The sequence below is a fragment of the Sander lucioperca genome, chromosome 9, assembly GCF_008315115.2.
Source record: "Sander lucioperca isolate FBNREF2018 chromosome 9, SLUC_FBN_1.2, whole genome shotgun sequence".
In the NCBI taxonomy this organism is placed as follows: domain Eukaryota; kingdom Metazoa; phylum Chordata; class Actinopteri; order Perciformes; family Percidae; genus Sander; species Sander lucioperca.
The window spans coordinates 41315397-41330497 of NC_050181.1; the positions used below are offsets into that span (position 1 = coordinate 41315397).

Consider the following 15101-nt stretch of genomic DNA (forward strand, 5'->3'; position numbering starts at 1 on the left):
ACATTAGCTACAGTATGGGTAGTCGACTCATTTAAAAGTAAGCTAGTGAGTAAATGTTACATTAGCTAACATTACTCAGGCTCTTTCATTAGAATGAAATGACATACAATAACATGAATAAATGTGACTTAATGTTAACCCCTGAATGCCTGAATCGTGTCAGATACATTTTCATCGGCAACAACTCTCATGATCCCACTGTACTAAAACTCATTCCGGACCTTATTCTTATTCTTTTCGCCTTTCCAAAACCAAAACACAGGCATAAATGCAAGGAATGTGTTTATCTGCTCAGGCTGCAAATGTTAGCTTGTCCAGCTAATTTGCTTACTATATACAATCGAAACCTAACCCAACATTACTTTCACAGCCAAACCTATATTTTGTGGGGCTACAGGCTATGTATAGAAAGACAGAAAGCCCTGTTCACAATTCACTGTGTAGTTTTTCCCTACTGTGTGAAAGGTGGTCCTAGATGCTATGTTAGCAGCCCTGTCCTGTTCTTTATTGGATTTGGAAGTTTACACTTTGCAACCCTAGCCAAAATTATTGTCTGTGACAGCATGTTGTTCACCAAATTTTTTCTTATTTTAAAATGATTCAGCTGAAAACATTTCAACCAAGTCATGGAGCTAATGTTAGCTTAATTAGCTAGCTAGCTACAGCTAATAAAATCTGCCAACTGTTGTCATTTCAGCGGACAAAATCGGCAAGTTGGCATCTACAAAATGAGAATCTAATTTTTGACTACCTCTGTCTAATATAAAGGACCTGTTGTTTCAAAAATGACTATGAATTTTTACTGGTAAAGCTGCAAATGTTATCATTATAAACTGCATAACACATGTGCTGTGCGAGAACTGAAGGCTTGACAGGCATAGCAAAACTAACCAAGGAGGGCTGGGAGCTTAGGAAACGCTTAGTTTGCATCTGCACTAGACACAAGCAATGACGAACAAATGCCAGACTGCTGGGTGAATGATGCAAAAGAGGAAACACACACAATTTGAAATGCACTCTGCAGCTTGTTCGCTTCTGCCTTTCAAGCAGCTCTCCAAATGGAAAATGTCTTGTAATTACAGTGAGCTGTATGGTAAATCTTGACGCTTTTTTTCTGCTGGTTATAATGGATATGTTGATATTTGTGTAGTTAGGCACACATATACATTTTCCCATGGAGAACAATGGTAGTGTGCTTTGTGCAATATCTCATCTATCACTTCTTTTTACCCTCTTTTCTGTCTTTCTCTGTCTTGGCTCATTCGTCTCTCTGCCCTGGTATTTTACCATTTATCTTCCTCCAAGCCGACATCAATCTCTCCATTAGAAAGACTCTTGGCATCTATATTATATTTCAATTTCCTCACTGTTTACAATATCCAGGGATATGCTTTGTTGGTAAACTCCTTGTGGGGAGAAAATGATATAATCTATTAAAGTGATGGAAATAAAGAATATCTTTAAAATATATTTACCCCCATGGCTTTTTTATATTTTATTGATTTACCGCATTGAAACATAAGGGGTGTAATTAGGCTTTTTGAGAATGATAAACAGAAAAACTAATTTACGAAGTGACCAGGTTGGGAACAAATATAAAACACAAAGTATTTGATTAGTCTTGTTTTATTACTTTGTTCGGACATTTACGGGCCAAACACTGCATTGACTATTTAAAGCTTTAGTGCGTAACTTTTTGAAATTATTGAATGTCCGTTACATTCAAGCCATTGCCAAATGAGTTGCTACAAAGCTAATTAAGACTATCAGCTCTACACCACAGTATCTCTGTATTTCTCAGTATGGCTTTGTTCAGAAGATTGTGTCGTCCGGCGACTTTCGCGCATAGAAACTCGAGTGAAGATAATTACCTCTTCAGAAGAGTCCATCATGTTTTTTTAATCCTCTGTGTCCTCCTTGGCTACTAGCAACTGCGTGGAGGAGGGGTGGGGGTGATGCGTGATCACAGAAGGCTTGTATGATGTGGACGCGCCGACAGTGTTGTTGTCATTACTTAGAATTCCTCATTGGCAGGGGCGATTCCAGGATTTTTAAACTGGGGTGGCACAGGGGGGGACCAATAATCAGTCAGCGTATCAGAATTTTGAATAGTCATCATGGAAACTAATTAATTGGTCATGTGACAAGTAGGCCTGTCACGATAACAAATTTTGCTGGACGATAAATTGTCCAAGAAATTATTGCGATAAACGATAATATTGTCGTTCCGAGACCATTTTCATCTAATGCAGGTACACCTTTTCAAAGATCAATACACTTTTATTTCTAAAGAATATTTAACACTGGAACTGGAAGACATTTTAAATATCCACAATATGTCTTTGATCTCCTTTAGTATGTCGTCTTTCACGCTGTTGTACAGTTGTGGAATTGCCGTTTGTGACACGTATGTTCTCCCAGGCAATTCATAGCCTACTGGCTGTCAAATGTTTGCAGCATTCCTCGAGTGTTTGTGCGATAGACTACAGACTCTGTACTACATTTAACAATTATTTAACACTAAATATTCAATTTAAATAATATATAATTAATAAATTAAATCTATCTATATGGCTATCTGCCACATGGCGAGTAAATGTTTGTACCAAAATAGTTCTGTTTTTCAGTCTTCATTTTGGCAAAGGTGCAGCTTCTGCTCCTCTGCAGATCGGAGCTTCGTGGGGGCGGGCCGACACACACACACACACACACACACACACAAACACACACACACACACACACACAAACACTGGCGCAACGCTGACATATTTTCCTCACTCTGTGTCCACGGACAGCTGTAGGCTTGTACCGTTGTTCTGTGCATTGTCGGACACATGCAGCCACTTTCCTGAAACCGCTTGCGAGACTGAGCCTGTCTCCACCGCCTCCACCTGCAGGTTGTCAACTGTGGTTTGGAATGAAAGGGAGAAAATGGGACGCCGAGTAACATGGCGGATATCGCTCATATACTTTTTTGTTTTTTTGACGGTACGAAGTGCTGCGGGAAACCCTGCTCCAACTAGGGCAATCATCTGTCAGGGGGGGCGGGCCACCCCGTGCCCCCCTTCTAGCCCCGCCCCTGCTCATGGGGGCGATAGAAACTACGCACTAATCGAACTGTGTCCTTTTCTTTAGTAATTTGTTGCAGCGATGTGGCTAGCCAATCCCACCATGATACAAAACAGGACAGTATTTTTTAGCCATGCTAGCATTGGGGCTGTTAGTCAGATGGCCTCTCAGCCCACCACTCTGGTCCAGATTGAAATATCTCAACAAATATTGTATTGATTGTTGTGAAATTTTGTTCGGATGAATCATAATGTAATCCTTTGATGATCTCTGACTTTTATAGCTGCAACAGCAGGTTGACATGTGGTTTTGAATTAAATGTCTCAACAACGGTTAGATGGATTGCCATATTTGGTCCAGACATGTCCCCAACAGGATGAATTGTAATCACTATGGTGATCCCCTAACTTTTCATCTAAAGCAGGGGTGGCCAACCAGTTAGGTATAAAGAGCCACAAAAAAAAACGCACCATAGCAAAAAGCCACACAACACAGGCACATCCACACTACAACAGCAACAGTGTCTTCCAGATCTGATGACAGTCATAATACATAGCAGTTTTCATAGTTTTTTTTCTCACTTAGATTGACTCAGTGGGAAACCTGACAGTCTTTGTTATCCACAGTCCTTTTCAGGTCTTGCTTGAACTCGGCTGTGGCCTCTCGAAGCAACTCTCTCAATCATTTGTCACTAAAGGGGCTTTCAAACAGTCGGATTCAGCAGTGAAAGGGTTAACGAGGAAGGTGATCTGTGGCCGCTGTTTTTCCTCAGGTTGCAGAATCTGTCCTCAAAACTCTGCTGCATTATTTTCCATTTTTAAATAACTGGCAAATGTATTGGCAGTATTGGCAGATGCATTCAAATGTGTTTTTTTTACTTATCTGAAATACTGTATGTTTCAGAAAAGTTAAAAACAACAATCAACCAATGACACAGCCCCCAGCCACACAGTAAGAGCCTCACAGGAGCAGGCAAAGAGCCGCATACGGCTCAAGAGCCACAGGTTCGCCACCCCTGATCTAAAGCCATCATCAGATCAAAATGTTCAATTGTCCATGACCAAATAAGCCCAATCCCATCAGCCTCAGCGGTGCTTTGTGCGAATAAGCAAATGTTAGCCTGCTAACTAATCAGTGAAAACATTCACTACATGTGTGCATTCAGTAGACTATAAAAGTCCATGGGCATGAATATTTTATAGGCATGTGTATACACTGAAGCAAGATCTTGGCAAACAGAAAAATCACTGAAGAAGAAACACACAATGCTGTACTGAATCCATTTAGTGATGCTTAAAAATCAGACCAAGATCGGACCAAAAGCAGATTATACTTTTGCTGGACTTCATGGGGATTTTCTTTTATGTAGCTCTAGCGGACCATCCCACTGTCTGGATTCCATTAATGTTTCAAATAGAAAGTGACTGTATTGAGAAGGAGCACAGACTGACAGCACAGTTTAACCTTGACTTGCATCCAAAGTTTATATGGTATATACATTTAAACTTTACAGTCATCTTTGCAATTTGTGTGTACTTGCAGTATACATTTGGTTTGTAAATGTATCTACTGTCACATTATCAAACATAAAAACACATCTTTTGCTGCTGTTGCAAACATTACCCTATCCCTCCCTATCTAATCCTCTGGAGGGGCTCCATTTCTCTGTGTCCCTTGGGTCCTTGGTTTTGTTATTTTCCAGATGGCACATCTCTGTTGGGATTATCTCCCTCTTACAGGACGCCGCTGCTCTTACTATCTTTATGTATCTTTGTACTCGCCATACATGCACAACTGCCTGTATGTACTTGAACGCAGCGAACATGCAGATGCACAACTTCATGTCTCTCCATCTTCTCGCTGCCTGATGTCTGCGCGGTTGTTTTGTAGTGAGGACTGCGATAAGAGGGACGAGAAGAGGAGTGACGAAGGGAATGGAATGTGTGAGAATGGTGTGTGTGTATGAACGGGAGACTCGGTTCAAAGAGATGTGTGGAACGCATTATGTGTGTGTTGGCGGAGAGTGGGGCTTGTTTTGCTGTCCTTGAAAGAACCACTGAGTTTTTAGACCTTCAGACAGAGGATATTTTTTACAAAGGGAGGCTGTATAGCTAGTGTGACATCAATGCATTGGTTTTTCCACACATCATTGAGGTGATGTTAAAGGACAAATCCGGCGCAAAATGAACCTAGGGGTTAATAACACGTGTACCGAGTCAACCGTTCTCTGGGATTTGTTTTCATGCTAATCGAATGTGACCAGTTTTATCGCAAACCGCTAATTACCTTATAACGCTAGTCGTCAGGGCAAAGGTAAAGTAAAAGAAATAGCTATTTCTATACCACTAACGAGGCTCAAAATAGCACCACACTTCCACGGTAGCATAATGAGGGTCCCTACAGGTAAACTGAAGCATTGAGAACTTTGTAAGTGTACAGACAGCTTATTAAAAAGATAGTTTAGAAAGACTACCGTTCTTGTGTACAGGCTGGCGCCATCTTGGGAAAACAGTCATGACCAGTCGAACGACGAACACCGCGCTTGAGCTATGTTACTGGTTACTGGTTGCACGGCGTTCGTCGTTCGATTAGCATGAAAACATATATCAGAGAACGGTTGACTCGGTACACGTGTTATTAACCCCGAGGTTCATTTTGCGCCGGATTTGTCCCCTTTTTGTAATATCTTGACCTGCCAGTATGAAAGAGGTTATTCTTTACAGTAGCACTCTATAGAAGATGATCCTGGCCTGCCCGTTTTGTCAAATTCTGCCCTTCATAGTGTCTATTCAGAAATTGCTAAATTACCCCTCTAAACCACTGCTGCTGGTCCTGAAAGGCTTTAAAGGTAAATGTTCTCACCTGCAATTGCAGAAATTGTCTGTGACCAAAGGTGAACTCAAATTTCCGATAAAAAATAAATTGAAATGACTCCTCACGAGATTTCATCCAGACCAGTCAAATGACTCCCTGTAATGTGAAAAGATTGCTAGTCAACCCACTGAGAACCCACCCTCATCTCTGCAGCTCTACCACGCTTTTACTTTAAGCTCTTTCTTTTCATTTTCCAATAGTAGATAGACATAGGCTGTATGACTGAGACCCTGCTCAGTAAACCCCCATATAAAATCACTGCCAACAAGCTCAGCTAACCAAGTGTACCAGCATCACAAAACAGCAGAGAGTCAAAGTAAATGAGTAGCTGACAAAGAGAGCTGAGAAGTCCCTGATATTTTCCTCAGGAGTTGGTGAAGGCTGAAGCAGAGCTAAAAGGAAGGGCCATATTTAGTATGGTGTCAAATCCACAATACCAGGTGACGGATGCTTCATGAGGCCACGTAACATGTGATCAAAATAGGAAGTGACAGGGTCTCCAAAATAATATGTTACAGAGGCAATCATATGTGTTTGCAATATTTTTCTATTTAGTGGTTTCAACATAAAGGAATATTTTTTTTCAAATTTTAAGATTTTAAATACCGTGTATTTAGAAAAAATAATCAGCAGTTGTAATTAAAAAAAACAAATGCACAGTCATAATTTGTATAGTCATTATTGTTTTAACCCTTTGATTTTTTTGGTGTAATCCTACAAGGAGTCGAGTTTAAGATTATGAGTTCTAACAAGATTAAGGTTTCATTAACGGTATGATTTAAGGTTCAAGCTAGTTGTATAGGACAAGTTGGGCCATGCGTTTAGATTAACTTCAGTCTTGTAATGGTGACAGTTGAGAAAGAATACAGTCAGTCGAAGGTTCTCACAAGGACAATAAAAATAGAAAAGTGTGTGTGAGTGTGTGTTTATTCGCTGGATGTGTGGAAACCACAGTCTGGGGTCAAATCCTGTTTGGTTGGCTTTGTTGTGTAATTTAAACAGAGGCAGCAAGTGTAAAATCTGTGTGCATCGGTGACTGCACATCGCTGTTGACTCAAGTTCAGTCATTGCGTTGGTGTATTTTTAATGACATGAGTGGAAAGAGGAGGTGGGGAGGTGAGGAATGAATAATGAGAGATGCCTATACTCAGCATATACTATCTTCATAAAACAGGAGCAGCGACGTGGTCAGCAATATGGAAATGCTCCTCCTCTGTTCCTGGGGCGCCTGACAATGATGTTCTTATTTTCTCTCTGGATGGACCACATGTAGTCGTTCTGATATGTGAGCCTGACGGAGGAGGCTGACTGGCCTGCCCGGCTAACATCCTGAGCCGCTGGGCCCTGGCGCAGAGTGCTGAAGTCATAAAGTCTATTTATGGCATGTTCAGTGACACTTTTATTCTGCTATCTCTCACCTCCCCCCCCTACATATCTCTATCCAGCTGTAACACACACACAGTGATACACTGTCATTTGCTCAATATGGCTTTGGTGTGGCCCTGCTCCTCAGGGCTTTGATGAATATGCACTCTGGCTCAGTTCGCTTAGTCGGCATTCTTTCTGTCTCCTTCCTCTCCTCCTGCTTGTTCATTTGATCTGACGTCTTGCCTGTCCTCTCCTTTCAGCGTCTCATTCGTCTGTCTTTGTGTCTCACATCTTTCTTCTTATTTGTCTGAATGTCTCTCTCACTTTACGCCGTCTGTCTCTTCCTCCATAACTTGTTGTTTGCTTTCTCTTTGTCAGCACACAGGGATCTTTGGGTGGCCCTCTGCCTCCTCTTCTCCTTTTACTTGTCACACTTTCTTTTCACACATTACTTTTTTCATCTTGTCTCTTTCATCTCGTCTCTTTTCCTCTCCTTTCTTGTTTCCTCCCCTCCCCTCCTTATTTCCTTTCGTGGTTTCCACTCTGCTTCTCTGTTCTGTTCTTCTCTCATTTCCTATCTTGTCATCTTATTTCAATTCCTCTCCTCTTCTCTCTTGTTTCCTTCTCTCCCCTCCTTGTTCCTTGTTTGCTTTCTTCTCCTCTCCTTGTTTAATCTCCTCTGCTCTTTTTTGTTATTTCCACATTTCCTCTCCTCTTCTTGTCTTCTCTCTGCTCTATTTCCTCCCTGCTCCTTAATTGTTTCGTCTTATGTCCTCTGCTTTCCTCTCTTCTTTGTTTCATTTAATTTTCCCGTTCCCCTTCTCTCTTGTTTCCTTCAACTTATTTCATTGTTTCCTCTCCTCAGCTGTCCTTCCCTTCCCTTTTGTCCTCTCATTGTCTCCTCTCCTCTTGTTTCTTACTCTCCTCTCCTCTTATTTCCTCATTTTCGGGTCTCTCTCATCGTGACTCCTCTCCTCTCATGCTTTTCCTCTTCTCTACTGTCCTTTCCTTTTGTCCCCTCATTGTTTTCTCTCCTCTCCTCTCCCCTTATTTCCTCATTTCCTGTCCTCTCCTTGTCTCCTTGACTGCACACTTCTCCTCTCCTCTCATGCTTAATACTTACCGTTCCTCTCCTAATTTTCATCTCCTTTCCTTTCCTCTCTTCCCTCAGTTTCAGGTTATAAAGATGTGGTTTAATTTAATCAGCTGTCGTAGCTATTTCAATCAGGAGAGACTTCGTTGAAAGGTGCAAAAAAAATATAAATTTATTCATCACATCACACGATATTGAAATGTACATAGTCTTTGGCGATTAGACTCCATTGCTATGTAAATAATTTTATAAGGGGTAGAGAAGCCAATAGTGGGTATATCCCCCGATGGAGTCTAAACACTGGTGGTGGTGAAAGAGCCTGAAGACTGGATGGATGTACAGGAGCGGTCTTCCGGAGGGGGACCTATAGGGTGCCGTGGATGACGATGACCGGAGGTGAAAGGGGAGTAGGAGGGTTGCACGATTTGCCTGAAATGACAACTGACGGCAGCAGAGAGAACAGATTTAAAGCAGGGATGCTATGATGTGATTGGCTCATGGAATTAATGGCCAATTCTGGTTGGTTTAATTTGAAGAGTGAACGCCCCGAATCAGCTGATCAGTTTAGGAAAGAGAGAGACGTGAATGAAAGCTTGAGCTTCATTAGGACAAGTCCAGTTGACCTGGTTTGGGATTTGTCTTTTTTCCTCTCTCTCTTACCTCACCCACTATTAGGTGACACTGCTATGGGACGACAGCTGTGGCTGGATTATTCTGACCAGATCAAAATTCTGTTTATTGTAAAAGTTGTGTTATATGATTTATGTTCATGCCGTGTAAATGCAGCCACACCAAAAACCAGAATAGCATGTCACATTGCAATGACCATAGTTAGGGATATTAACAAGGCTTTAGGTTTAACGAGGCATGAGTATTTAGTAGTGTCATCTTCAGGTACAGCTTACTTTTTTTCTGAAGTTCGTTTGCTCTGTCCTTTGTCAACAGATCTATCTCCATGACAGCTGAGCAAACTCCATCGACTGATAAAGAACGTCGGAAAAAAGTTTACAAGAGGACCTTGAATTATGATTGTTATATCTAACCATGCCAGAACATTTTCTGATTTTACAACCTGGGTCTTTTTTTTCCTGCAGATTTTTCAGTGAAAATCTTTTGACTACACAACACAAAAGTCATCTATAGCAGCGACATTTTCCAGCCGCCAACACTTTGTGGTCATTTTGTGTTGCAGTGTAGGTTTCATGCAGTTATTATGAATACCAATAATAATCCTTAAAAGCTGTTTCTGTACACATCTGCTCAAGAGCTCGGAGACTGGCTCTGAGAGAGCAGAGCAGAGGCAATCAACAAAAGCTGAAGTATAATTGAAAAAAAATGCTATTTGAGCAGACATTGAAGCCCATTTGTTCTTTATCTGTTAGCTTTTCTTATCATCCAGGCTTGTTTGACCAGGGACAAACAGGAGCTTTGAGCTGAGATACTGAGGCTTATCAACAACACGTTTAGTCACCTGTCCTTATCCTGCTGTGGACAGGGGCACCAGCTAGCCTAAATGTAGTCATTTTAGCCACCTACAAAAAGGCCCACCTAGAAATATATCAGTTTAAGTGTATGCTACATTTGGAATATTTTGACTGCTTTACCTTGCCGTCATACAGCCCTTTCCGACGCGGAGCTGAAGCCATTATCTATGCTCTCTTCAAAGCCACCAGACTCCTTTGGCAGTAGTATCCATTGTAAGAAATCACAATCCCAATAAAATATTTTCCCCTTTATGACTATTTCTCTTTCACCATGATGGCTATTAGTCAAGATTTCAAAAGCATTCTAAACAGAGAGGAGTGTCCCTTCCCCACACAGTGAGATGCTGTAGATTGTCTCAATTTGTCACAATTTGGGGCAACAGATGTAACACTAAAGACTCTAATAGAGTCTCCCAAAGACCCGTGAGTGAGCTGTTAATCCAGAGGTATTGTGATGCTGATACACATCACACAGCAGCTGGGTCTTTAACAGATTGTGGATGGTTTGGATTCATGATCCAATGTCCTTAAATTTCAAACTGCTGCCTCTAATTGCCATTTGCAGCTGCCAGTGTGTGAAGCCTCAATTATATAAAATGTGCGCCACACAAACATCTTCCCCTCTCTCACCAGAGGCCCAATCCAGTGCCATGATGTTCGACTGCCTCTACATGGAGCTCTCAGCCTCCCTGGACCACGGTACCAACGAGCTGTTGGAGGCTGCAGTTCGGACTGCAAGGGGCGACTGCGTGGGCCCCGGGTGGACCGACGGCGAGCCAGGGGCGGGCCGCAGGGAGAGCCTGACCAGCCGGGCCAAGCGCTTCCTGTCAGGGCTGGTATCGTATGGTCGAGAGCGGGACCGCGATCGGGGGCGCTACAGGGAGATGAGCCGCCACCGGGGCAGCAAGATCCTCCGCCAGAAGTCTCGCTCCTGCCACGACCTCAGTGCACTGTGATACACACACATGCATACACACTCCCACATATGTACACACACACACACACACACACACACACACACACACACACACCAGATTTAATGATGTGGAGGAGAAGAAGAGGGTAAAATGGAAGATAGTAGGGATGAGCAGATGAGCATTGGCAGATTAAGGTCAGAAAAGGAGAGAAGGGAGAGAAAGAAAGAGAAAAAGTTGGATAGCCTAGATAGAGCCGAAATCAGCCTGGGTCGCCAGTGAAACCAACTTTGAAAGAGAAAGAGGCCAGGTTGGAGAGAACAACAGAGAAACAGATCATGAGGTGTGCTTGATTTGCTGCTCCAGCTTGGGTGAATCAGCGAGCACTTATTACCTGATGAGACAAAGAGAGAGAAAATTAGTAACAGTGGAGAGAGTCACATCAAGATGCTGATTGGACACTAACTGTGGCGAAACGGGAGGGGGCTCACAAATAAACACACACCCAAGTAGCACGCACTGATTATGTAGAGACTGATAGCAATCTAATGTATATCTATTGTGAACCCTGTTTTATAGCATGCCGAGTAGACGATCTAAGACATGACCCTGTAGGATTTACAGTTCCATGACACTGGATTGACGGTACCTCAGTAGCCAATAGCTAATGCACAATCCAGCTAGTGTCTCTAGCAATGCCATCTCAAAGGCAAGACCCTTTATTTATATGAAACAAAATGCTCCTTGTGTGCGCATTTTTTAGCCACACTCTTCACAGTGCATCCACCTTTGTGTCCCGTACTGATTTTGAAGTGTTTGATGATACCACCAATGGCATACGTCCATCTGTGATTTTTATACAAGGCTAAAAAAATCAGCGCCCAAGCCATATTTCCGCTGAATGCCTCATGAGCGATCAGCACAAAGAACCCTTTACTGAAAGATGTGGAGTGAAAGTAAAAAGGTCAAAGTGGCTATGAGGAATAAGACGTGCAGACTGAACTTTTCTTCAATGGATGCTGAGTCACAGAACACAGAGATGTTCTTGAAGCACAGGAGGACAAACAAGAGAAAACCTAATCTACCTGTGGCTGTTTGATGTTTTTAATTTTTTTCTCTTTTTACCCACTGGCATTATTATGTATGTTGAGACTGAATACTGTGGGGGGCTGACCACAAAGGTGACCCAAAAGAGAACGTTCTGGAAACGTTTGGATATCTTGTCAAGCGTGGCAGCATCACTGACACATTCTCACTTGTTTGTCACGGTCTACTAAGCACTCTCGTCTTTCCACTGAGAATAAATTCATTTATTGTTTGACATCCTGAACAAGTGTCTTGTTCTTTTTTTATAACGTTATGAAATGAATGTCTCATTACAGCCGTGACTAGGTGGAGGGATGGCGTGACAGGTCATCAGATGATTCACAGGTTCTCTAGGAACTGTGACATGGTCTCTCAGGACAGTTGTTCCATTTAGGACAGCGCAGCAAAAAGATGCAACGTCAGCATTTTGTCAGCTGTAAAAAAAATCACAGGTTGAAAATAAATTGTATCTTGGGAGAATATGAACCAAGACAAAGCGATATATAAACTGTCCTGATTTCAAAATACAGAACAGAACACGTGCGTTTTGGATGATCTGTCAAGTTCCCAGCTTAAAGATGAGAATGTAAAAACCAAAAGGTGTCTCCAGCAGCAGATTCTTAACTATGGCAGTGGTTCCCTACCTTTTCTGTCAGGCAAACCTAGCTTTTAGTTCTGTTGGTAGAGACCAACAGAACTAAAAGAGAGTGAAATCTGGACTTACATTCATCAGATGGATCAGATTTATCCATTACATTAGCTAACTAGTCTACTTCAACCATTTATCCATTAGCTAACTTAGTTATATCAAGCTAACTATTTTAACTGTTATTACTTTTAACTACCTGTCTCAACTCACTTGTGTTCTAATATGTAGATGTTTTTTTCAATCAAATGGTGTAGAACCGCTCCTGTCTGTGGATTGTCAGTAACAAGAACATGGACTGGATGGAAAAGTGATGTTGCCCTGGAATTATTTTTATGTAATTTGTAACCTTCTTAGGTCTAAGCCATTTTTCCAACGTTTGTGTCACCTGGTTTCCTTGTGTAATAATGCTTGCATAACCTCAACCCTGTGATGCACAATCAAGTTATAGACAACCAGGACTACCTGGGCAATCATATGTTGCAGAGATGTTCTCCCAAGTCTTGGCAATCAGGGGAAACAGAAATAAACACTGTAACTAACACAAATAAAAGCTATTTAGATTTCTTTCCCAGAAAAACCCGTAGTCCTTTTCCATAGTCCATAAGCTCCATAAACCACACACACACACACACACACACACACACACACACACACACACACACACACACACATAGTGTGTGGTACTATCTTTGTGGGGACCTGTCATTGACATAATGCATTCCCTAGCCCCTTACCCTAACCTTAACCATCACAACTAAATGCCTAACCTTAACCCTTACCCTCACCCTAACCGTAACCTAATTCTATCCCTCATCCTAAAACCAAGTATTAACCCTCAAACAGCCCTTTAAACTTGTGGGGTCCAGCATTTTGGCCCCACAAAGCTGTCTGTATTCCCGGTTCTTAGACCCCATGAATATAGTTAAACAAGAACACACACACACACACACACACACACACACACTTCATACAAGCCCATACAAGGTTAGGGTTATCTATTGGCTGATCGAGCTGCCTTTCTCCTGACATCACTTCATGTCAATAAAAAAAAAAGAATAAAAAAGTCACATAGGCCTAAAATAAAACAAAATAAAAATAAATAAAAGAAACACTCCTTACTACTACCCAAATGCGCAAATGACAATTCACGCGTAAATTATTACATTTACGCTGTTGTATCATTATTTCAGCTCATTTGTTTCATGTTTGGTAAGTAACACAGGAGGGAAAGTGGCAGCATCTAGCTACAAACATTGCGGTTGCCGTAAAACGCCAAAGAACAGTCAGAAAAACAGCCTCTGATTGGTTGACATGGTCAGCTGCCTATTGAATCAGGAAATCAAGATGGACGGGGCTACGACCATGCGGCTACGACATAGGGCTACGACCTACGACCATAGACAGTAAAAGGAAAAATGGACCAACAGATCCCGTTGCTCTGGACGGAGACCAGTGAAGGCCGTTAGAAGCACTTTTCCGGTGAGGGCTGAGCGTTACTGCGCAGCCTCCAACTGAGCTCGAAGACGTAGATGTGACGTGAGCAACCTGTCTGAAAGTTGTAAGTCTTCTGGTCTCTTGGCTGAGTTTTCCTAGTAACCTTACCAAAAAGGCTCAGGATGCTGTAAATGTTGGTATAATATGAAAATGGCTGGTGGATTTAAGACAAAAGATAATAATTTATTATAATTATAATTATTAATTATAATTTGAACATATCTGTCAGTGGTTGTTGATCTTTACGTTGTTAGTTATTTTCCTATCCTGGCCTGGGCTGGGACACACATTCATACGGTTTGATAAAGTACTGACTTTAACTTATCATTGCACTTATAATAACGAGCGTAGCTGTCCTCAATTTAGGTCATCGTGTCGTCTCATCTCCTTTTTCTCCTGCATCCACCGGGTGTGTCTGTGTGTGTGTTTGTGTGTGTGCAAGCGTCAGTCGCGGGGGGCATGGAGCAATAGCCCCACCCGCTGCAGAGAGCCGGCAGCCAGGATGGAAACGACAGCAACTTCAGCGACTTTTAAATCGTTAAAGTCTACATTGATGTTAAAATGTATCAGACGGTCTGAAATGTTTGCATGGTCTTTTGCTGTACGTTTTGTTGGTAAATGAGTCACACACACGTCTCGTCTTCATATCAAAAACAAGGAAATGATCAACCCGTTCTCACTCCCCATTGGTCATTGGCTCTCAGAGTGCACGTGGGACTGCTGTGATTGGTTGAAGTTGCGAGTCGCACCAAATTCGCAGTGATGCGTGAATTGGCCCGATTGCGACATCGTGAAATCCTGGAGGGACTGATAAGGAGATAACATAAGCACAGGCTAATTATTGCTAACTAAAATGCTAGTTAACATTAGTAATTAAACTTAAACAACTAATGTAAGTCGAAACTGCCTGCGAGCTTCTCCTGTACTATACGGTAATTTCTCTACTATGCGACAGAAAGTCGCGTGGGTATGACACAATCGTTAGCCTATTTTTACAAAAACGCCTGCTATGGAGCCATAACGTGAGATACAAGGTAATGGAGCCTTTTATACATTGTTGTGTTTCTTTA

General features: G+C 42.0%; 1 protein-coding gene across 1 annotated transcript in view; it reads left to right on the forward strand.

Moving 5' to 3' along the window:
* The window catches only part of rem2 (RAS (RAD and GEM)-like GTP binding 2), a 31296-nt gene extending 19164 nt beyond the window's left edge, over positions 1–12132 (forward strand). Inside the window, exon 5 of the mRNA XM_031310557.2 lies at positions 10522–12132. Coding sequence (XP_031166417.1) covers positions 10522–10844 — 323 coding nt within the window. The 3' untranslated portion in view covers positions 10845–12132. The remainder of the gene's footprint in view (positions 1–10521) is intronic.
* Positions 12133–15101: the final 2969 nt, after the last annotated feature.